General features: G+C 41.7%; 1 protein-coding gene across 2 annotated transcripts in view; it reads right to left on the minus strand.

The window, feature by feature from the left end:
* PELI2 (pellino E3 ubiquitin protein ligase family member 2) overlaps nucleotides 1-26,137 on the minus strand; it is a 71,990-nt gene that overhangs the window by 12,354 nt on the left and 33,499 nt on the right. For both annotated transcript variants that reach the window (XM_080990108.1, XM_080990109.1), the window contains one exon: nucleotides 2,007-2,108. In XM_080990108.1, the coding sequence (XP_080846234.1) occupies nucleotides 2,007-2,108 (102 nt within the window). The remainder of the gene's footprint in view (nucleotides 1-2,006; nucleotides 2,109-26,137) is intronic.

Here is a 26,137-nt window from a genome sequence, read left to right on the forward strand (position 1 = left end):
GGACTATATGGGCCACTGGCAGATCCAGCAAGTTCTTCTTATGTTCTTAGTTCAACAGTTAAGGAATTACCAGCCCCTCTATGTCTAAAGGCCAACTGTAATAGTCCAACATTTGTAAGATAAATCGCCTAGAAAGCTTCACACATTGTCTGCTATTCGATCTAGCATAACACAACCACTTCACTCCTTGAAGATATTCAACAACTTTGGCTCAAGTGGGGTGATCAAAGCAAGACCACAGGGTGCTGGAGGAAAGGGAGCCAATGTGGAACATTGTACATGGTGAGTCTTTTAAAAAATGCCCCGTGGAACATGTGTACTCTGTATCCATGGGGCCTCTTTTAAAGGACTCACCCTGGATTTCTCCCTGCCCCAAAACAAATCGAACCCAGCTGAAAATCCTACAGTTTATGAACCGATGAACTGTCAACTCATTTTAGACATATTTATCCCAAACATAAGCCTTGCATTTTCAGTACAAAATGGCATTCTCAGAAAGCCCAGATATGTATAAAGGTAAAGGACTCCTGACAGTTAAGTCCAGTCACGAACGACTCTGGGGTTGTGGCGCTCATCTCGCTTTACTGGCCGGGGGAGCCGACGTTTCTCCGCAGACAGTTTTTCCGGGTCATGTGGCCAGCATGACTAAACTGCTTCTGGCGAAACCAGAGCAGCGCACGGAAACGCCGTTTTACCTTCCTGCCGGAGCAGGACCTATTTATCTACTTGCACTCTAATGAGCTTTTGAACTGCTAGGTTGGCAGGAGCTGGGACGGAACAACAGGAGTTCACCGCGTCGCGGGGATTCGAACCACCAACCTTCTGATCGGCAAGCCCAAGGCTCAGTGGTTTACACCACAGCACCACCCACGTCCCCTTAGATATGTATAGGATCGCATATTACTAATAAATAAATTAATAAAATTTGTATACTGCCCTTTATCCATAGATCTCAGGATGGTTCACAGCATAGAAATACAGTATTTTGTGTGGCATAAGATAGTACTGTATACATCATGACTGTGAATGGACCAAGGAGCATCTAATCCCCTAACACTAGTGAATCTAAAGAGAAATGGACCCGCATGGTGGAAGAATAGGACAACACTGGGAGCTCCATGTAATATGCTGGGTTTTCCAAAAGACAGGCAGGTTTTCAAATTAACAAACAATATTCTAGTATGCACTGTGTTTTGAAAGCACAAGAGACCTCTCATCGCTGTGAAGCACATAGGGATGTGGCAGAAAGTATTTTAACTGAATCTAGGTACATGCAGGAACAAAGAAAAACTGATGAACCCACCCACTGTCTAAACGCTCCAGAACTACCTCTGCCATGAATGAAAATCTGAAACAATGCGTTTAAGTAATGGCTTTGTTTGTGCTCCTGGAAGAAAACCAACAACCTATTTTTGAGCATCTGTAACTCAGTATATTTACTGCTGAATGAATATGTCATTGGAAAGACCTAGAGAGCATCACTAAATGAAAGTATAAATAATGCAGCCACCACCAGTTCCCACTGGGAGTGCTTTCAAAAGAGCAAGAGTGGGACACAGTCCAGGCTCAAGATTATTATTGAAAGGCCTGTAGAATGCCTTTACACTTTTGCCAACAACAAAAGCCAGTAGTGGATTTTGAAAGGATGACACACTGAGCAAAAAAAGAGCTGTGACAGTTCAGAGTGAGATAGTGGGAAAGCTTATCAGTGTCAGAAAAACAAGCATGCAAGTAGTTAGTGTGCAGTCACATATGACACACAAAGCACAAACTTTGCTGCATGTACTTGTACCAAAGCTTCCCAGTGTGCACTTCGAAAACCAATGTGCAACCTGCCCATGTAGGAACCAGCAGGTAAGACCCTTCCTTCAGAGAGAGCAACACCTGAGAATAAACCCTGTACTCCAGGACACCATTTCTGTAAGCCATTTCAGGACATCTTCACACAGGAAATACGCTATAAAAGCCCACAAACAGCTGGTTTTAGGTCATGCAAATGCACTTACCTGAAACATATCTGTATCTTTGTCGTGTGTATATTCCACTACCACCGTCTGGCTTCTTGACAACGTGTAGGATATACTGTGCTGCCCTTTACAACTGATGGCCTGTGGAATAAGACAGTTCCTGTTTTATTTAAGTAACGCCTGAGTCAGGGAAAAGCACATCACTTCAACATTTGTAAATGCTGTTACAGCCATTACCGAGTTTCTCCCTACCCTGGCTAATTCAATTTGTTTATGCGGTTTGCAGCAAGTGTGGCTCAGCCGCAACTCTGGATCACAACAAAGAGCATTCATTGCTAAGGTACTTCCCATGCAAGGTGTGACACCCCACCCCACCCCACCCACGAGCAAAGCTCTTGCTTATGGACAGAAAATTACGAAGATCTGTCCTTTAAAAAACAACCAAGCTAGAATCAAGACAAATGAATCTTGGATGCAACCATGCAAGTTTCACTTTTCACACTTTCTCTCTTTTGGGCACACAATTTTTTCAAATGACCCACTTCCATAATCAAAAAAGAAAAACAGCCTGTGAAGCTTTTCTTTACCATGTCTACCAAATCTAACCCAGATGCCTTGAAGGAGCAGTGACTTTCAAAGGCAGGTACTGTATCTTTCCCAGGCCTATTCTGCTTCTAGAGAGTCTTTAACTAGAGATATCAGGGACCAAACTGAAAAGCATCCATGTACTGAGTGACAGGTGAAAACAGATTTGTAAAATTTGCCAAATACTGGCCAGATATTTTAAAAGCATTTTTAGAACAAAAGGGTATTTTCATCAACTTGCTTGATAGCTGAGCTAATCACAAATGAAATTAACTTTTTAAAAAATTATAAACAAATAACTTGGGATAGCAGTCTGCTATGTTTTATTCAGAGTAAACTTATTGAAACCAATGTTCATTAAGTTCAATTGGTCTACTATGAGTAAAACTTAACTGACTACCACCCATAGCTTTTAACTATGTTCTGGGAGGGCAAGCATTATGGCTTACCAGACAGAACTATTTCCCCTTTCTCCTCCCGCATGCTGTTGCAGGGATTTTTCCAAAGCCCCCCCCCATAGTGGGGGGGGGGGGAGCCCCATTGCACAAGAGAAAATCTTCTCATAGGACTTCCACTGATGGAACCCATTAGTTGAATCCCACCCTTTTCTCCTTTGGCTTTTATCCAGAAATACCAGGGTCATGAAATTAAAGCAACAGTGCCTATGAAAAGCAGAAATGATTTTTGAAAGCAATTTTACTAAGGCAGCTTCTCTGAAGCACAGTTAAATAAAAAGCAGTCAGCTGGCATTCAATGACCAGTCTCTGACACTGAGCTAAGGACCCTCCCATAATAAAGGGGAAAGATGAACCCACAGTGGTGACAGATATGCTTCAAAAGCTGGAACTTTCCATAAAAGAGAATAGAGTCTGGCGGCCGGTTCACTAGAGGTAAATGACCCTAAATTCTGTTCTGTCTCTGTCTGTTAAGATATTTGATTAGAAGTGGAAGAAAGTTGAAAGAATATCAGTCAACTCTCAGGGCTTCTCAGCTATTGGATGATAAGGGCCATTTCACTGATTTTTATTTGTTTGGGTGCACACCTAAGATGCATTAAGCATACACCTAACAATGTAAAGTACAACTGCAAAAAACCCCAAATAGTTAAGAGAAACACACGCTTCAAGCACAAGAAGAAGAAGAAGAGTTTGGATTTGATATCCCGCTTTATCACTACCCGAAGGAGTCTCAAAGCGGCTAACATTCTCCTTTCCCTTCCTCCCCCGCAACAAACACCCTGTGAGGTGAGTGAGGCTGAGAGACTTCAGAGAAGTGTGACTAGCCCAAGGTCTCCCAGCAGCTGCATGTGGAGGAGCGGGGAAGCGAACCCGGTTCACCAGATTACGAGTCTACCGCTCTTAACCACTACACCACACTGGCACAACACACTGACACAACAGTCATAAAACCACGACTGTCTTCTTGTTGAGCACGTACATTGTGACAAACCAATTCTGTTGCTGAGTAATATTCTAAATGGCCCCAAGTGGCTATGCAAACAATGAAAGGATTGTTTAGGACTGGAGTTCACACAAGAAACTGTGAAATATTCAAAGACATAGGAGCCAACTCCTAGGCTCGGAGGTCTCTTCAGCCCCCACCCCCATATCTGAGGTGAACGGGGGCCCCCAAAGTTAATGGACACTCAAACGGTATGTGTTTGCTGCATCTTCTGATGGGTTTTGCAGGGCGGGGCTTACCTGCCCCCCCCATATTTTATTCAAGTTGGCATCCTTGCTCAATGAAAAGTCTTAACATAATATTCTGAGATGCTCCAAGATAGTACCAGAAGCTCCTCTTTCAGAGGTTTCAGAATGTTACTGAATTTGTGTGTGGTACTGAGTAAAAAATGCATCAAAAGTAGAGAACGGTGAGTGCATCTGAACATGCCTTAGCTTTAAGTTCAATTTTATTTTTATTTTTTTAAGGGGTTCTCTCCTCCCTAAGACTGTGCCCTTTTGATTTCTGCTGCAGTAATAAATTGGGAACAATAAAGGGTTACCATCTGTACTGGTCAGAAACAGACTTCACTTTGATGAAGGCTTTACAGATGACTTGGCTTGATAAAGGGTGCAAGGGACTGGGAGACTAGTTAAAAGACCTTTGTGTCTACAGAAGCTACTAGCCCACATGGAAGGGCAAACTGCAACGAGACACCTGCTTATAATTAGAAAAGGGGTCAGTGCAGCTTTACCAGGCATAGTAGCCTGATTTACATAGTCAAGGACTCAGGTGGCTTGTTAGGAGTGAACTGCCAAAGTGCTGTAATCATTACAAACTCTGGATCCTAGGCTGAACATGCTTAAGAATAAGGGCAGCACAGTAGAAAACGAGCAGCCCAATGCTATACACAACTGGAAAACAAAATAAGACGCTAAGCGAAAGTCTGGCACAAAATGCTGCTTCGGTGAAACAAATCCATTTTTATTTTTCTAATGCCCCCATCCCATTTAAACTGAGAATTTGGAATCATTAATATGAATGACAATTGTTCAAGCAAATTTGATTCCTTTTCCTCTAGGGAACTAATTGGGGCAGGATATTCCTAATAAGTTATTTTTAGCTCTGCTGCCTAGGGTACGCGAGTGGAATTCTGTCCTCATTAGCTTGTGAAAGGCCATGGCAGACTTCCACACAAATCCAACTGATGCAGTAGATGACATTTAAGACCTGGTGAAAACTTCTCATTTATTCTAAATATCCTATAGCATATTGCTAATGTTCAAACTCCACTTCTTAAATGAATATTTGGTTCTTGTTAAAATAACCACTCGCAGATTTACTTTTGCTATTTTCCTAAACCCTTTATATGTCTGTTGGTTCTCTAGACCAACTGTATAGATTTATTGTTAACGATTACTAACAGATGTTGTTCAACTGGTCATTTTGCTTAACAGATAAGAAAGCTGTGGTATTTGGAATCATTAAAACTGAATTATGAGCAGACCTGTATAACAACTTGAACTAAAAATGGTTGATTTTTGTAACAAAATACAGGACTAATGGAATTAAGAGTATATGGTACCCCATCATGCAGAAAGAAAACTGCTCAAAGTTCAACCAAAAAAAGCCAATTAAGTTCACCAAGAATTTTGTTACATTATGCATTTATGGCTACAAGATTCCTACTAATCAAAAATCAAGGTCTATGCCCTGTTTTTCTTAGGCCTTGTTCTTCCTGAGGAGCCACTTCTACCAGTGGGGGGTGGAGTGGGCACATGCCTGTGTTAGAAACTGGGAATAGAAATGGCTTCTGGAACCTAGGTTACGGAAGCAAAAACAGAATAGCTAGTTGCCATTCCCCACCCCCACCCCCGTTCAGCAGCACTTTCTATTTATTCTTTCGAAATGCATGAACTACCGTTATTTTTCGCTCTATAAGACGCACCTGGTTTTTGGAGGAGGAAAACAAGAAAAAAAATATTCTGAATCTCAGAAGCCAGAACAGCAAGAGGGATCGCTGCGCAGTGAAAGCAGCAATCCCTCTTGCTGTTCTGGCTTCTGTGATAGCTGCGCAGCCTGCATTCGCTCCATAAGACGCACACACATTCCCCCTTACTTTTTAGGAGGGAAAAAGTGAGTCTTATAGAGCAAAAAATACGGCAATTCACTATTCACATCAGTGACACATGGTTAATATCATATTTTCAACAGCAATTCTTAATTGGACACCACAGACATAAATGGGGCTCAGCCCCTGCAATGGCCGCCAAAACCCAAAGTCATGAGAATAATGAATATTTTCAAATACCAGCATATGTGTGTGTAGGACGCGTTATGTAAAGTATTGTGCTGGATTTAAACTTAGTTTAAACAGTGCTACTTTTATAACAAAAGCAGCCCTTTCACCCTAGCCTTAATCACGCACACGCAGCTTTAGTCAATGAGGCCCCCAATCCATGCACGTTTTACTTGGGAGTCTCCAGTGCCACTGCAGAAGCCTTCCCACTGCTATCCCAGCACCAGCAAGAGATTGCCGTCCCCCCCACCGCCGCTGCTCCTTTAATCTGGTGGTGGCAGGTGGGGTGCATAGCTGTCAACTTACAGATTTGAAAATAAGGGACCAGCAGCCTCAAATTAAGGGATCAGCAGCCAAAATAAGGGATTTTAGTCAACCAGCAGCCAAACGAAGCCTCAAGCGGTGGTTCCCACAGCGCAGCAACCCGGCAAAGGGGATGCAGCAAGGAAAACCACCGTCACCTCTCCGCTGGGAAGCGCTGAGCAAAGGCGAGTCCCCAGGCAACGCGGCCGATTTGATCGGCACAAGGCATGCAAGCTCCACCCCCCAGTCGTTCTTAGACTCCTTATTGGGTGAGCAACGCAGCCAAGCAACACAGTTGGAGCCTCCCTCCTCCCTGGCCGGCAGGGAGGGAGGGACAGGAGCTGCTTCCTTTGAAACCCGGGAAATTTAAGGGACATCATCAATAAGAGACTGCAGCGGGACATGGCGCTGGGATAAGGGACTGTCCCGCCAAATAAGGGACGCTTGACAGCTATGGTGGAGTGCCCATGAGCTGCCACTCCATTGGGGTTCCACCACCTAAGTGTGCAGTGTGCCTTATGGTTGGGTTGGCCCTGGCATTATCAAGTCTAGTCCTCTTGCTAAACAGCAGTCGTTGGAAATGGGAGGGCGGTGAAATGGACACACGAGGGATGTCACCATCTGTCTTTGGACTGCCACCACTTTATATGTAAGAGAAGACTGCTACTTTGTTAAACACACACCAGATGAAAATTAATTGGCCAGAATTACTGCTTCTATGTTGTAAGACAACAGTAAATCTGGGAAGTGAAATTGATCTGTATTGCCAATAAAGCCATTAAGTGTAATTTTCTGGTAACCTTTAGCAAAAGAGAACATTGCCATGGAAACCTCATGAGCTTTGAGTGCCAAGAAGGAAGCCCATCTGAAGCAGAATATTAGAAACCTTTTTTAAAAGAATTCCCACATGCTTTTAACCACACACCTGGCCATCTTCAGTGTTTTTTCTTGCAAGATAAGGTCTTTAAAAAATAACTCAGCTAAGCATGTGCATTTTGGAAGCGCTTAAAACACTTTGAATCCCACTGAGAATTTAATGCTGCAGAACATAAAGGTGAAAAATATTTTTTAAAGTAGCACCAAGTCAAAACTACTCATTATTTTAAAAAACATTTTGGCAGTGCCTTCACCCCCACCCCACAAAATCTCCTTCCCTTGAGAGTTTTTCTGCACTTCTGGTGAAAATGTCCATATACATTTAAATTGCTCTCACCTGCTCACAACAACACAGCCAAATTTATTTATTTATGCGGTGTGTATGAATTTGTGGTTGAAAATGGGAGAGAGCACATCCATTACAGTGATATTCATATTAGTTCTAAATTGCACTTTTATTTTCAATTGAGAAAAAAAGAGTTTGGGAGCACACTTTAGGGTGTGCTCAATTTCTACATATAGGAAGTTTGATTTTTATGTACAATTCTCCACCAGTCTGAACTGTACTTGTCCCCAACCGCCAACATTGCTGAGGTACACCATGCAGTTGTTCTGAACAGGTAAAGTGGCTTGCCCCTTTGGAATGGCTGCACAGAAAACTTCAAAGGAAATAATTTATAAAATTTATACTTTACTTGCCCATAAATGTCTGACTTAAATCCAGAGAAGATTGATCAATTATTCCAGTAACAATTGATCCCCAACCAATTCATTGCACCATCAGGCAGAGAGAGATAGTGAAAAATTAATTGCAGTCACCACAAGGTACATCGCAAATGTTGTCTGTTGAGTCCTCTCACTACAACACATGGTTTCATGCAAAACTAAGAGAGTCAATTTTGGATAGGTGTCAAAACCAGCATAGTGCAACTATCAATATTCACTTCCTTTAACTCACTGAAAGAGACTCTCATAGCTGGTAACAATCAAGACCAAACATGTCAGATTAGATTTCATATTATTGAGCCCAAATAGCTATAATGCCAAATCCTTCATTAGAGCTAGAACATTATAGCTATGAATATACATACATTCCACTGTAAATTGGGATCAGAGCAGGAAAAATAAAGTGATGGTTTGTAAGTTCTGTAATAATTCTTCCAAGAAGTTCAGAGTCTGAGTGGGTAAACAGCACACTCTCTCATTGGTATAGCACGCTAATGAGATAAGACCCATCAAATAACTCCATTATTTTCGGACACTACAAACTGAATCTGACACAAATCTATTTTGTATCGACAGCCAAAGATACTCTCGATAGGCACTTTGAGAGAGACCTTTAAACAGCTTCCCAATCTCTCTCGTGAGAAATGAGCAGAGACAAGAATTTAACCCTTGCCAAAATGCTATCGATTACGCACGCAACTGGCATCACTTAATGCTGTGCAATAGCAAAACACAATGGGGGGGGAGCGGGGGGGGGCAGCTGGTTGAAGGCTGCTTTTCCATGAGAAGAAAAAAAAACAATGGGGAAAGATATCTGCCTTTTGACTGCCAAGCACTGCAATTTAGCACAAAACAGCCATAAACTGATTACTATGAGGGGCTTGAAACAGCAGCTGCAGGGACCTATCACAGGTATTCCAGGAAACATCTCTCTGTATCTCAACAGGGTCATTCATTCACAGAGGAAGCTTGAGTGTTCTCATACTGTATATGCCAGCCCTCCCCAATCTGGTGCCCTTCAGATGTCTGGAGTACATCATCCCATCAGGAAGGCTGCTATACAACCCACTGAACATCTTGAGCTCAATGTTTCCTTTCTCAAATATTTATGACTATCTGTCAGCCAAACAGAACATTTACTTTCTGTCCCATGGAAAATAGTGCCATAGGGAACATCCACACCACACATTTAACACACAGTTTCCATCAAAGAATCCTGAAAAATTTAGTTTACCCCTCACAGAGCTACAATTTCCAGCACCCTAAACAACCTCCAATTCTCAGGATTCTTTGGGGGAAGCCAAGCGATTTAAACGTATGGTGAGGATGTGACCTATATCCCCATTAGCACCTAGTGTACTTATAGCCTTGTGTACTTATATCTTCAACTCTTGTTCAAGAGATTCAAATGTAATTATAGAGGGTCAACCAGAAGTCCATTAATTTTGCAGATGTTCTCAACTCTCTCTTCACATGACATGTGAGCACAAGTTTTGAATTACCACATTAGGTTGTGTAATCATGCTTTAATGGTGAAAGTAATTGATTTCTATGTGGTTTTGTCTAGGAAGTATCTAAAATACAAATAGGAAAACATTTAAATCAGCAGTCTTCAAGCTTTTCAGACTCGGGATTCCCCCCCCCCCATCATGACCCACTCTGTCCTTCTCCCCCATCCTACTTGTCCTCGTATTAAGCAATATAAACAAAAAGGAGAGTGGCACTGGGATGTCAATTCTCTGCCACAGTTCTACCAGCTGAAGACCAATTAAGTGGTCTTGATATAAAATTAGTCCACCCTGCTTCCTATAGCTTTATGTATCTGCTCTCAGGCACAAACATCCGAAATGCAACAGAAACTCTAGCACTCAGCTAGGCTGTCTGCTAATACATTAGTACAGTGGTACCTCAGGTTAAGTACTTAATTCGTTCCGGAGGTCTGTTCTTAACCTGAAGCACCACTTTAGCTAATGGGGCCTCCTGCTGCTGCCGCGCCGCCAGAGCACGATTTCTGTTCCTATCCTGAAGCAAAGTTCTTAACCTGAAGCACTATTTCTGGGTTTATTTCAGTCTGTAACCTGAAGCGTATGTAACCTGAAGTGTATGTAACCCGAGGTACCACTGTAAAGTGCTCAGAAGGGGAAGCCTTTCCTTAAATTCACTCTGCAGCAGGTCTTGGGTAGCCTCTTCATCTTTTTTTAAGGAAAACGAAAACAACAACCAAAACCCTTAAAATTATGTCATTTTATAACATAAAGTTAGCACTACTAACATCTCTCTATAGTCCTTGCTTTGGGTAACCCAACACACTCCTAACATTTTTGGGGCTATGCATGATAATGTAAGCCTTCCTCTTTGCCCTTGGTACAATTTACCATTATCTGTCGTTAAATGATTTTGGCTATGCCTGCGCAATACAACCAAAACTTATTTAATATTATTGTACTAAATAATTTTATAATCGGAACAATTTAGCTGTAATGATGTAGAGTTAAAATCTTTATGGAGTACAGATAAAAGGTCTTCTAAGTTGAAGTAAAAAGACGTCGTATGAGAAGACATGCTGGTGTGGGACAAACAAATGCCTTTGAAAAAGTCTCTAAATGTCACTGATGCTGAAAGAAAGCCCTCGGTTCTGCTGCTCAAAAATAGACCGAAAACTCATTTGTGCTTATGTCAAAGTGACTTGCCCATAAATCATCATGCTCGGAATAGGTTTTCAAAGCCACTTAATGTTCTTGAAGTTAAGTCTTACGTTGTGCTATCCCCAGGCTTTGTTAACTCTGCAATATCGGCTGATATAATATACCTATTTTGAAATGTCTGGTTACATTGAACAACAAGTAAAGTAATGCATAATGAACATTAAATGTACTGCCTAGCCATAAATTCACCACTGAAGTGCCTGTTCATGAGGTTTCAAAGACATTTGGTTGGCCACTTTTAGGAAACAGAATGTCGAGCAAGGTAGACCTTGAACAGATGCGGCAAGGAAATTCTTGAGTTCTGAGCGAAAATGTCACTCTGCTGGCACAACTGGATGTAGTCTTCCTCTCATCTCCCCTGCGTGCACCCAAAATCTCCGGAGAGCCTACCCCCAATCCTCTGGAGTAGATTTTGAAGGTGCACAAGGGAATGAAAGAGAGGAGAAGCCTTGTTGCACAAGTAGATGTTTGAGTTAAACAGCAGAACAGGATACAACTCCTACTACTACTATACTAAGGGGTCAATTTGTCTTTCATGGATAATAGCCATTTTTATATACCTACAGTCAATTCATTTCCCAATCCTTTTTAAAAACCAAGTGAGTTGGCAGCCACTCAGAAACTTTTCGTCCGCTCTACGTATTTTGAGAGGAAACATTTCCTCCAGCATAATGTCACTGCTTCTCTCAAACATAGGATAACCATCTTATTCTGCTGAAAACAGTTAAAGCCCAACATCAATAAAGCAAGACAAATTCCGATTGTTAACAAAGGGGACATTCATCAGGCGTAGCTAGTGTGCACATCTATAAAATCTGAGGAACAGTACATCTGAAATCTTGAGAACAAGGGTAGTTTCTGACAAATTTGAAAGAAAATACATTCAACCTATATGTAACTTTTCTTACAACATATAGTCTTCCCCCATAATTTGGACTTCCTTGATTTGGCAGTCTGAGGTGGTAAAGTATTTACAGAAGTAAACACTGTTACTATGAACGTGACAAAAATTGTAGAGGTGTCAAAGACATAGGTAAGAAACCTATGCAGTTGGCGACCAAAACAAGCACGATTAATTAACAGTGCTTCAGAGCTGTTTCAACACTTCAGGCAAGTACATGGACTAAAAGAGCTGGTATTACTAGGCAAGTAATTTGCCCAGTATATACCAATGAATGGGTATTAGAATGAATCAGTAGAAGAGCTGTCTGGCTGTTTTGTGGGGATTTTGTAGGATTATGCATTAAATATGATATCTAAATTCTAGTTAAGAATTTAATCTGAACCACAGTAAGCAAATTCTCAAGAAAAATTACTATGGCTGAAGCTCCCAGAACTTTGCAGCAGCTGTTTACACTATTACCCATGTCACTGAGTTAATTATGCTCTCATTACAATATAGCATAGCAAGATGTCTCTTGAATATCATTCAATGTAGCATCTACACAGGTGCTTAGCCTTGCTCATGAGTAAGCCATAAGTATTTTTATTTACCTTTGTGTAACCACACACAAAAAAATAAATCACAGAGCCATGCTCAAAAAGAAAAATGGAATTTCTCATCTCAAAGTTATAGAGGTATCTGGAAACAGCCCATTTATAAAGGGAATACAAGGCAAACCCAGTTTAATAGAAGCATCTCAGATATCCTTTAATACTAATAATTTCCAAGTTTTAATTCTCACTAGGTAGCTTAATACACATGTTCTTCTACACACATAACTTCAGATTGCCTTTAGTTCATAATAACAGATAATGGGTGCCCTGTGCTTCTAAAATAACTGTTCATTTGGCACAAGTTGTACTTAATCTTGTTTCAATGAACCTATTTGTACAACACCAAAACTGCATCCTGTGAGTTGTTTATCTGAACTGATGGTGGCCAGAAGAGATATATTGGAAGTTGTGGCAGGAAGCTCAATGAAAATGCCAACCCAGTGCGCAGCAGCTGTGATAAAAGGCAAACTCCATGTTAGGGATCACACTTGGAATACTGTGTACTGTTTGGGTCATCGCAGCTTGAGGAGGATATTACTGAGTCCACAAAGGGCAACAAAACAAAGGGCTGAAGCATTTCTCTTATTAAGAACATTTGGAGCTTTTTCATTTATGAAAAAGGTGAGTGGAGGTGGGGGACAGGATAGAGGTGTATTCAACTATGCATAGTGAGGGGGATGTGGATAGAGAATTTTTCCTCTCTCTTACATAATACTGGAACCAGGGGTCATCCAATGAAACCGAATGCTGGAAGACTCACGGCAGACAAAAGAAGGTACTTCTTCACACACGACTTGGATGGCTTTTAAAGGAAATTGGACAAATTAATGACACAGAAGGCTATCAACAGCTGCTAACTTTGATGACTATATACTTCATCTGGTATCAAAGACAGCATGCCTCCAAATGCCAGCTGCTAGGAATCACTAGCTGGAGGGAGTTCTTGTACTCAGGTCCTGTGTATGGATTTTCCATACACATCTGGTTAGCCACCACAAGAACAGAATGCATGACTAGGTGTGCCCCGGTTCAATCCAGCAAGGCATTTCTTATTCTCATAGGTCACTACCGCCATTTGCTAAACATGTCTGATGAGTGTATTCCAGGGACGTCCAACTCCCAAGGGACTGTGATCTACTCCCAGGGGGAAAAACTGGCAGTGATCTACCCATCGGGGGGGGGGGGGAGTTCAGAGTTGTTGAGTTTTTTTAGGGGGGGGGGCAAGTCAAAGTTGTTGAACTATTTTTAAAAAGTGAATATGCAGAATTTAAAAAAAAAAAAAAGACACTCATCCGGGAATCAACCTGCCGATCGCGGTCGACCGGTTAGACACCCCTGGTGTATTCCAATAACTGTTTGTAGGCGGGTTCTTTATGGCTGAAGTCTCCCCTTTTTAAAATAGAAAAGAAGGACATACATAAATCATCAACAAGAAGAAAACGAAATGTAAACATGATTATTTGCCACTTCACAAGCAGGTTGCCATCCGCAACCCACACATACTGTGCTTTCCAGGATTTCTGAAGGTTAGGAGAGGAGGCGACAGCACTGGCATGACTTTACATAACAAAGCCCTTCAGGAGAAAGAGACAAATTAAAGCATTAAGAGCTTCTTCATTTATTTTCTACCAGTATATAGCCAATTGGGTCTTTGCCTGAAATAAGCTTTACACAGCACACACTGATTCCTGTCAGAGAAAAGAAGGTGCAAAAAGGTCTATGTCCAACACAGGAGAACCTGCCTCCACCCTCTCCTGACCTAGAAAAGGTGTATCGGTGTCAGCAGACATGCAAACTGATCTGAGGATGGAAAGAGGCACAAATACTGCACATCTAGAGAAGAGGAGAAGCTGGTCAAAATCATTGCTCCACAGCCAGAGAGATTCCTCCACTTGCTCACTCAGCTAATTTTCAAACAGTCCCATCAATTCACTGAAGTATTGTGGCTCCTCAGTCTCTGAGGAACATCAAATGTTCCAGAAGTAGTTCAAGGATGACCAAGAAACGGAAGTGCCACACAACCTTCCCTTGACCTCTTCCTTTCCACCTCCACCAGATTATTCTCCTTTTTACTGTCTGGCTATCCCCCCTGCCCCTCAATTTCTTCCCTTCTGACCACCCCATGCATTCTTCCTAAAGGGGCAGTGTTCTCTGTTTGGATCCTGTCTCTCTGCAAGAAACCATTCTGCTCTCTCCTCCTTCCTTCGTCCCTATGTTCAAATGTAACGGCCCCTTCTTTTCTTGTCTCCCCAAATTTTGTAGCATAATTCCCCTTTTCTTTCAAATCTAAACCTCCCCCACCCCGTCCCTTTTATGATGGCAGCCTATTTCTCCCCTTTTGGATTTTTCTGCATCCTACAAAAAACCTGGCCAGCTTTGTGAGTGGAGAGATTCTTGATAAGAAGCTGCTTCTGTAATCAAATTTAAAATAATGGTTTAGTGGTGTCAGGAATAGCTAAGCTACAAGAGTGCTTATTTTTTACTCTAGTTATCTGGTACCAGCATTCAGAACCTGTTACTTTTCTTCATGAACCGAGCCCCAAAGACGTTGTATATCTCTAGTGCATAGAGTAGAAATGGAAAACAACAACAACCCCAGAGCAAAAAGCAATTCAGTAAAAGATAGTTACAGCCTAGGTTGAAGACATTTTATAGTACAGTAAGACTGCAAATGTAAATAATGGTTTGGATTCTTCCCTCCGTTCACCGCCTGCCCCCCCCAACCCCAAAGAGTGGATTTATTTTATTTGTAGCAATGTGTATCAGTAAAGGGAGCTCTCTGCCATTTATCATACAGATGACTTATCTGGCTGGAAGCTAGAATTAGAAGAAAAATATGACAGAAAAAATGATAGTTTTGAGCAATGGCAGCTATAAAGCACAGCATGCATACTACACTCGTCTCCTTAAGTGAAGCAACGTCAAAATCTAAATAATCTCAGCAAACTGGGAGGTCGGATGCTTCAATATAGTCATCTGAAGTAAATTTTTATATAGACCTTCAGCCTACTAGTTCTTTCGAAAATATTCTACTTACACATATTGATACCCTATACTAAGTCAAGCTAGCCTATCATTGTCCCGTTAGCTCAGTACTGCTGACAATGACTAGCAGCTATGTCTCCAGAGTCTCAGGGAGTAGATAACTGCTGATGCCAGACTGAACCTGGGAATTTGTGAAGTAATACCATGAGCCACTGTTAAGAAACGCTGATATATACAGTTAGCTAATTGACAAATGGCACCTTAAACCTGGCTTGCGGTTGCCACAACGGTATGTCTAGGTGCCATTTCCACCTCACTGGGGCTTATCAACATCATCATCATCTGCATTTCTATACTGCAGTTGACAGCACATTAAAACATCAAATAAAACAATCCAGAAGAAAACAAATTCAAGCTTCCAGGAAAAGATTTCCAATCCTTCTCAAAGTGACATTCTGCTTTTCCCATATTTATTCAACTGCTAGGAAGCCAGTGGGTTAAACTCAAGAGTGTCAGACTAGGAACGGGGAGATTGGGGCTCAAATCCCCCCTCGGTCAACTGGGTGACCTTGGAGTCAGTAGCAGTCTCCTAACCTACCTCACAGGGTCGTTGGAGGGATTAACTGAGAGGCAGGGGTGAACCATGTGCTCCTTGAAGAAAATGTGGGAGATAAATGCAATAAATAAGCTCTTCTGCTTGATGGAGACATCAGTCGCTTGGCATCCAGAGATCTCCACATGGTCACAAATGGACCTGCGCCTAGTGCCTGGCTAATTTCTAACACTGCCCTGAGCTGGCAAATTAATAACAGCAGGGCGAGGGGAACCAAATCCAGAAGACATTCACCCAGGAGTTCTTAAAGAATTAAAGAAGAAGAAGAAATTGCTGGTCTTCTAATAAAATAAGTTCTATATCCAAGGGTTGGCCAGTGGCTAAATTAACACTGAATTTTAAAAGGGATCAAGGAAATTGGTGGAAACATTATTAAAGATAGAATAAGTCTTGCTAGAGCGGAACCAGCATGGATTCTGCAAGGGTTAGTCCAGTCTCACTAACCTATCTGCCCAAGGCCAAAGTTCTTATGATGCCATCTCAGTTTCATATATGAAGAGGCCAACTCAAGAGTGCCACAAATCTGGCACCAAGCAATTCCAAACTATGATCCAGTTGCACCAACACTAGTTCTGTGGGGTGCTTTGGTTCTTCTATAACAGGCTTCCTCAACCTCGGCCCTCCAGATGTTTTGAAACTACAATTCCCATCATCCGATTGGTCCCCAAATTTCCGAGGTACCGCTGTATTCTGTTGTTGTTGTTTAGTCATTTAGTCGTGTCCGACTCTTTGTGACCCCATGGACCAGAGCACACCAGGCACTCCTGTCTTCCACTGCCTCCTGCAGTTTGGTCAAACTCATGCTGGTAGCTTCGAGAACACTATCCAACCATCTCGTCCTCTGTTGTCCCCTTCTCCTTGTGCCCTCCATCTTTCCCAACATCAGGGTCTTTTCCAGGGAGTCTTCTCTTCTCATGAGGTGGCCAAAGTCTTGGAGCCTCAGCTTCAGGATCTGTCCTTCCAGTGAGCACTCGGGGCTGATTTCCTTAAGAATGGAGAGGTTTTATCTTCTTGCAGTCCATGGGACTCTCAAGAGTCTCCTCCAGCACCATAATTCAAAAGCATCCATTCTTCGGTGATCGGCCTTCTTTATGGTCCAGCTCTCACTTACATACATCACTACTGGGAAAACCATAGCTTTTACTATACGGACCTTTGTTGGCACCGCTGTATTCTAGGAGACCTCAATTAAAATGTCTAGTTCTGTTCAATTAACCAGAAAGTGGTTTTTAATGCAATGTGGCAAGCTGTTGCCTGGGCCTTCCTGGGTTCTAGCTCCTATCATATTCTGCTCAGAACTTTCCACTGTTGACTCCCAATCAACCCATGAGGAACCATTGGTGTTACATGTTACATGCCTTTTTACTCAAGCTAGTTTCTCATGCTTAGTTGTGATCTTTTAGAGAAAGAGACAGCCTTCTGGTTTCTATTTTAAGCAAAGGGATACAAGAAGCCAGAAAGAAATAATAAATAAAATTATTAAGCGCCCAAGTATTATTCCCTCTCTACATCCAGAAATCTGCATGACCACAAGAAGGCTGCAGACTATGAAATGTGAAATCCATTGGAGAGCGGCCATTTGCCTTTCACAATGCCAACAGAGTTGAAATCAAAGCCCATTTCAAATGTTCATTATTATATTTCTTTATAAATCACTTCCCATGAAGCATCTCAAAGAGATTTCACAATATAGCATAAAACAAGTTTGCCTATAATAATTAATGTGGGGGGCAGCATTACAGCAGGTTCCATCACCCCACATACATGTGTTCACAGTAAGGTCAAAGAATACCCCATGCATACAAGTATAATTACACAGAATACTTTCTGCGCAGTTGGAAACCCTCTTTGAGAACAATCATATGTGTGTGGGTTTTACTATATATATATATATATATAGAGAGAGAGAGAGAGAGAGAGAGAGAGATTAGAAGTAGAACTTGCCACTTAGATACAGCACACCCACACAGTGCAATAACTGCATACACTATGGATATCGGGAAAGGATAAACACACATACATTTTAGCTCACATGACTGCAGAGGAAACTTCCATGATGAGCAGTTTTTGCTCATACCTGGAGATGACCCACCAACGGATAATCCTTTCCCCAAGATTTCTTGCCTATGTTCAAATTTTGTACAGAAAAGCTTTTGGAATTTAACCCACTTTTCTTCACTTGACACAAACTATAGGTTCTGGTTCAGAAAAAGAGAGTTTCAAGCACAGACTGCTTTAGACATAATTTTATTACATTCAAAAGGCATCACACACATAAAACAGTTTTCTGGTCTCAGCTCTACAAAGCTGCTCTGTAATAAGAGGACAAGTGCAGATCACAAATACAAATCTAGCGTAATTGGTGTTTATTGGCAATCTTGCAATTTTATATTGTTTTGATTCATTCATTCATTGTTGACTTGTTTTAATTTGATGTTCACGGCAATGGAGTCCATTGAGCCAAAATGTAGTTATGCTGTGGTTTCTTTGTTTATTAAATCTGTATACCATCCTTCATCCCAAGATCACAGGGCAGTTCACAACACAAAATACAAAATGAACACAAAATATGTAATGAGGGCACCAGGCAAGCCTCCCTGGTGAGAGCATTCCACAAAGGGAGCCACCATAGAAATGGCCCATTCTCATGTTGCTACCCTCCAGACCTCTTGTGGAGGAGGCCCATTAAGAAGGGCCTAAGATTATGACTGTATATACAACTGTGCTTGCTATTTATGTTGCACTGTTGGACTCCTGCACAAGCACAGTACATAGTATTCAAACCTAATAAAATCTCTTTGGGTCACTGATATAAGATTGCTTTGCTTTTCCTGTTACTAGAACTTCCAAAGTACAATAAATTGGTAGAGGAAAACTTAAAAGATAGCCTTGGCACAGTATACCCGAAGGAGCATCTTCAACCTCATCGTTCAGTCTCGACACTAAGGTCCAGCAAGAAGTGAAGGGCCTCCTGCTGCCGCTGCGCCACCGGAGCACGATTTCTGTTCTCATCCTGAAGCAAAGTTCTTAACCCGAGGTAATATTTCTGGGTTAGCGGAGTCTGTAACCTGAAGCGTATGTAACCCGAGGTACCACTGTATCTGACTTTTAGAAGACATCCGAAGGCAACCCTGTATCAGGAAATTGTTTATGTCTAATGTTTTACAATTATTTATTTGCTGTAGGCCACCCAGAGTGAGTGGGGAAAGCCAGACAGATGGGTGGGGTATAAATAATAATAATAATAATAATAATAGTAATAATAATAATTAGATCGACATGTTAAAGTTGCAGAAGTGCATCTACAAACACTGTAGCATTTTTCTCAGCAAAGAAAAATTGGGACCTTTCTCTGTAACTTCTAGTCCCGAGGTGAGGGGTGGGAATCTCCGTTTTGATCATAAAGGGGGAGTAAAGAAGAAGTCTCCCTTTCTTGTATATCGGCTTATTAGAAAGAATCCTGTTCCTCAAGGCCTGTAATTCTTTGAGGACAAAATGAGTGCCTACCTACTATGTACTAAGGAAACATCTAGTTTGGCTCTTAACCTCTCCAAGTTCAAGAGTTGTTTAATGCACATGTAAGAGGCCAAAGATTATGACATTTTACCAACAGGTTCGCTTTCAATCAGGAAAGTTCAGGAAGATGAAGAAACTGAGAATATAGATGACCTCCAAACACACTTTGATCAAGTGAAGCACAGTGAAGGGGGGGGGGTGTCAGAAAAGCCTTAAGTGCCATTTCCAGCTGTTTTATTTAAGACAAGAGGAAGACCGATAGTGCCTCACTATAGAATGCCTAAATGGAAATACATAATAAAAAACTGCACATATAAAAACTTCAAGGCACTGTGAATGCTAAGAGAAGTGAAACAATTACATGAGAATGGTGTTGAATGTAATTTTCATTGAGACATCTCAGTAAAGAGTTCCACCATTGATTTCCAACTGGATGATGAATGCACCCTTTGTAGGATAAAGCAAGGCCTGAGAATCCAAAAATGCGGTTGGAATTTCAAGTACAGTGGGACCTTGGTTCTTGAACTTAATCCGTTCCCGGAGTCCTTTTGACTCCCGGAACTGTTCAAAAACCAAGGCATGGCTTCCAATTGGCTGCAGGAGCTTCCTGCACTCAATCGGAAACCGCATTGGACGTTAGGCTTCCGAAAAACGTTCGCAAACCAGAACACTTACTTCCAAGTTTGCAGCAATCAGGAGCTGATTTGTTTGACAACTAAGTCGTTTGAGAACCAAGGTACCACTGTATCCACCACCACCTCTGCGAGCAACCCAAGAGCATGGATCTAAAGCCACTGTATTTCTGTTTCTCCTGAGCTGAGCAAAATCCATCTGAGAACTGAAACACACCAGCACTGGCCCATATCTGGCAGAACAGCAATGCGGGAAAAGCCACTGAGAACACCTTTACCTGATATTTTATTGGTTTAAATATTAAGAAGCATGCTTCATGTACTGTTGGAATAAATGTGCCGCTGTTACTTAATTATTGCAAGAAAAAAGGACATTCTCCCTGAAGGATGATGTTCCTATGGCAGCAGTATCACATTTGGCCAGCATTTAAACACAACAATATTTTGTCACTGGGAAAAAATGCAATCTTCACCAGCAAATAATGGGAAATACAGAGCAAAGTGTATTTTAAGGACTTTGGAAGCTAAACATTGCCCTCCTCACACTGCCTCTCAAGAGGGACACTTGAAAAAAAAACTGTTTTTCTTCTCTCCCACGCCTCTTCAATTTATCTACTCATTTTTAGTTTCTTTCATAAACAGGAAGGAAATATAACCAGAAATATTGGTACTGAAAGGTCCCGATTTCAGTTTAACTTAATTAACCAATGCCAAAGATTATTTGTTTTGATTTTGGCTCATTTAATAGTTTTCCTACAGGAGCACTCTGTAAATGAAAAGGGGATGGGGGGGCCCTGGTTCCAAACCCAATCAAACAGACTAGCTTACTAGTGCCAGGTGTGAGCCAGCAATAAATCACACAAAGTAAGTGAAATTAAATCTGTATTAGAAGAAACAGGCTCTGCTCAGGAGTGCCAGGCCTAATGAGAACAGCAACTCTTCTTTGGTAGATCTTGCTCCTATGAGGCAGTTGTGGAGACAGGAGGCCCCCGCCTTCCCACAACAGCCTAAGTCTCCTCCTCTCCTGGAACTTTCCCAAGCCATCTGAGACTATGCCAGTGTGCCTGCCTTTGCTCCTATCACTTCATACCTCTCCTGGTCTTGAGAGACTAGGGGGAGGGGAGCTTAGAAGGCAAGACACCTCTGCTTCTTTACCAGTCTGATTCATCTTTGCCTCTTGGCCTCCCTCCTCTCCTGCTTTAGCTTCTGCACCCAATTCTGGACTTCTCTCTGCCAGATTCTCCTTGCCCATTAAACCTTACTATCTCTTCGGCTTCTGACTCCTCCTCTTCCCAAGTCTTCTCCCTCTGATCACTCATCATTGTCCCACCACCAATCCCCAGGCTCTAAGCCTTCTTCCCTTGGGAGTTCACCAGCTGGTGCCTCCCATCATTCCTTTGTGTCCTGTCCATGGCAACTCATAATTTCTACTGCCACACATGCTGCTCCTTCCACAACACTCTTTGGGAAGATCTGCCTAGAGTTTGATGTTGCTAATTGCAATCAATACCTACAAAATGTACAACCTGTGTGCTTTTACTCAGGGAGGCCACAGCCTCTACAAATTTGTTCTTCAGGATTTGGAAAAGAGTGAAGACTGAAAGAGCTCCTGCACACTTACAGTAAGAGCCAATTTGATGGCTGTTTCTTTCTTCCCCCACCCAACCTTGTGGACATAACCTCTCCTTTCTACTCTTAATGACTTGAATGATAACAGTTTATGGAAGGGGCCATGGGCCAGTGGTAGAGCACCTGCTCTGTGTGAAGTCCCACCTCTGCCTAAGAATATGGAAAGGTGCTGCCAGTCAGAGTAGGCAATGCAAGAAAAGGCTAGAAGGACAAATAGGCTGACCTGGTATTAGGAAGGTAAATCTATTTCCAGTCCATGTTACTTTTGCATGTGTTCCTCAATATTCCCATTTTCATACTAACTGTGTGGGGTTTTTTAAATCCACATGAACATTTGCATTGTATTTGAATACTTATCTTAAAATGTATTTTTCTCAAAACATACATGTCTAAACATATTCTCTCTCCATTTATTCATTTTAAGTGTATTTGATACTTTTTTTAAAGCCAAGAATTCCTTTGAAACATTCAGAAAGTGAAAAAGCCAGTAAATAACTAAGTTCCCTTATGTACTTTAGTCCAGGCGCAGATCAGGTCGATTTGTCTCAGAATTCACAAAACTTAACTGTTCAAGCACCCCTATCTGCTATAAAGCAATTTCCTATGAGAGTTCTTGATGTTAGCTTTTATACTTGGAAACATTCATCATTTTGATAGATGGGCCACATAGAATTTACCTGTGCACAAAGACACATGCAGACATACCACACTCCATAGAATGGAATGTCCAGTTACCTGGGTGGGAAGCAGATTTTGTTTTCACCAAAGGGACATCACTAAATGAAACACAAGTGAATCACAACTATTGTGATTCATGTTCATGGAAGAAAAGAGAAGTGGGCAACTATGAAAACCTGTTGGGGTGAGGACTAAGCAGCTTCCTGCCCCTATCAACCCAGTCAATCAGATTTAGGCCGCCCCATGTTGCCTTCAGTTTCTTGGTTATGCTAGAGTACAATAAGATATTGGAGACCAGCAGAAATAACTTACTTAGCCCTTTAAATACAGATCAAAGGAAACTATTGTGATGCCCCAAGCGGCTCACATAAGTAAGAAACCGACGGCAGCTTCTCATCTCAACCCAAGAAAAACACTGCTGACAGTGACTGATGACATGATAGAAGAGTGAAAAGTCAGAGAGATCTATCTTGCACCTTACTGCCTTGGTGTCACTCTTTGCCTCAGCCACATCTGTTTTCTGAAATGTATATTCAACACAAAATTGTGAGTTAATTTCTAATGGCTAGGGCTTGTTTCTCCTTTTTAAAAGTAAGTAAAGCCTATTTTTAAGTAAAGCCTATTTTCTTCTGATTTCATGGTTTGACACCACAGACACCCCCCACCCCCCATTTACATGTATTTCAATAATTGCAGGTATTCCTGGATGACACTGATTATCTAAATCCACTACAATCTGGGTTCAGACCCAGCTTCGGAACTTAATCAGCCTTGGTCGCCCTGATGGATTACCTTTATCGTTAGAGGGGCAGAGGGAGTGCAACCCTGTTACTTCCACTCAGTCTCTCAGTGGCTTTTGATACCATGGACCATGGTCTCTCTCCTCCTGGACTGACGCGGTAGGATGGGTATCAGAGGCACAGTTTTATGGTGGTTCTGTTCATATCTTCAGGGCTGTATCCAGATAGTAGGACTGGGTGAGTGCTCCTCGGTCCCCTCTGGTTTTCTGCAAAGAACTATCCTCCTCTCAGTGCTATTTAACATCTATATGAAGACACTGGGAGAAGTCATTAGGAGTTTTGGAGCAAGATGTCACCAGTGCACTGATGGCACGCATCTCCACTTCTCCATAACAACTGAATCAGGAGGTGTGAAAGCTCTGGATCGGTGTATGAATGAAGTGATGGACCAGATGAGGGCCAATAATCTGCGCTTAAATCCTGGGAAAATGGAGCCTCTTTGAGTTGGCTAGCTCCCATGTTTAGAAGACAGGCAAGTTGCCTGTTCTGAATGGGGTTGCACTTCCTCTGAAGGAGAAAGGACCACCTTTGTCTGGTTCACCAGCTATGGCTGTTCCTGGACAGGGATAGCTTGACCATTGTAGCCTATGTCTTAGTAACCTTTAGGCTGGATCACTGCAATGTTCTCCATATGGGGCTGCCCTTGCGTCTGGTTCTGAAGCTCCAGCTGGTGCAGAATGCAAAAACTGGTGGAAGCATATAGCCCCACCATATCTACACTTATATATAATCATAAGATGGTGGTCAGCATCATGATTCTGCACACCAGAGATATTCCCTCTGATCACAATCTTCCTAAGAGGGTACATATCCAAGACATTGCTCTCCAGGTGCCTCTCATGAGTCCGGAAAGCAGAATAAATGCAATAATTCAAAATATAAATCCAACAGGTTCTTTCTATCTAGATTTTGTTTATATTCCATGCTTCCTCAAAACTTAAAAATGTAGCACATACAGTGTTCTGAAGCAGTCTCCCATCCAGACTTTGACTAGACTCAGACCTGTTTAGCTTCATATCAAGACGGCCGCATTACGTGCTTTTAGAATGAGTCCTACCCATCTGGAAGGAAGACCCCATTTTCAGTTAGGTCAATTTCAATATCTGAGCCAACACATCACATTTCATGATCCACAAGATAATGTCTTGTGGATAGTTGTAAGTTCAACTATCCACAAGACATTATCAAAACAGCCCTTGTTGTTTACATTCCTAAACATTCACCACAGTTGATGGGCTGACATTATCAAAAAGATAATACAAGAGTGCATGAGCCTTTATCTTTCACTCACCGCTGTGCACTAACCTAAGCACTGGGTTACACTACACTGACTTCTGACAAGCAACTACCAACACCCGGTAACAATATATGTTTACTCCAAATCCAGGCATGTGTTTTTGCGCTCACACACATTTTAGAACCTACAAAGAAAAGTGCAGACTTGTTTGCTTCTGCACATCTACCACATGCATGGAGGAGAACTGCAGCGGCCAGCACCACTCCCAACAGTCCCTAATGTCTGTGCATTGAACAGAATGACAAAAAGGATAGAAATTTGATAATTAATTAATACAGAGCACTGTGTATGTAGGTTCTGCTTTCTGAAGTTCAACTGGAAGAGAGTTCCACAAAACTGGGTCCACAATACTGAATGCATGGCTACTTGTAGTTACAAGCTGTGCATCTGAGTCATGGGGGAGCACTAACAGTGACTCCCCCAGATACCTCTATACTGGAGCAGAGATATAAGTTATCAGGTGGTCCCTGAGGTATCCTGGACCCAAGTTGCTAGGGTCTTGTAAATTAATACAAGAACCATCTTGACCAGTTGCATATGAACAGCTGGTGCAAGATTTTGAGTGCCTGGGTTATGTGCTGGTGATAGTCTGTCTTCATCAACAGTTCAGCTGCAACAATTTGCACCAGCTAGAGCCTCTGGATCAGGCCCAAGGTTAGCACCACACAGAGCACATTGCAATAATCAGGTCTTGCAGTTTCGGGTGATTAAGGACAGAATAAACAGAAAAGTGCAATTTTTGTTTTGGCAAACAACTCAGAAATACATGCCGGACATTAAGAAAGAAACATGACACAGAGGCCAGAATGCATTAATACAGTATTCTGTAAAGTGAGAATTGCATTTAGTCTCTTGCAGATGCTAAAGGTCAATGCTGAAAGAGCTAGAGCAGAACCGAAAGTTTTAATGTTAGTCTGGAAATTATTTCTAAGAACAAAGCATGTTTCTTGTTCTTTTGTATTTGAGTTTGGAAATCATATGACTATAGAACATGCAAAAATAATTCCTGGCCCTCTTGATTTAGTTTCAGGCTCCATAAGCTCCAAGAAAAGCTATCTGAAAAAATCTTTCAATTTATTTTATTATTTATTTTTTTTAATTCAAATCTGCTTTTGCACTTTGGAAACAGCAATAGCTGTAACCCATTTCATCACTGTTCTCTGGGCAGACATCCAGAAACCATACCTTACACAGCGATTTAAAAAGCACAAAAGCTCTTTCATAAGGGTTCAAAGAAAGTGCAAGAGAATTATGTTGAACCTGGCATCAATTTCCACTGAAATGCAAAATAATAAAGGATTTTAATTACCATATCTCACTTAACTTTTATTGTCTTTGTACTCACAAAAGCCAGTATTCTGCATATTAAATTCAAGGTGCATGATATGTAATCAGGTTGAAGCTGTTTTTAGGTAACAAGGTGCCTCTGGCACTCTCAACAGGCTTTTGGCAAAGTGATTAGCTATTGTGAAATCCAGATGTTAGAAAATATGGTATTGGAGGCAATTTCCCCTTTCTGTTACCCTCATGAAAACTGAGAGTGCAAACAAGCAAGGCTTGTGCACAGAAATGTTAATTTTCCTCTGATC

This window comes from Podarcis pityusensis, assembly GCF_964106645.2.
Source record: "Podarcis pityusensis genome assembly, chromosome: 1".
Taxonomy (NCBI): Eukaryota; Metazoa; Chordata; class Lepidosauria; order Squamata; family Lacertidae; genus Podarcis; species Podarcis pityusensis.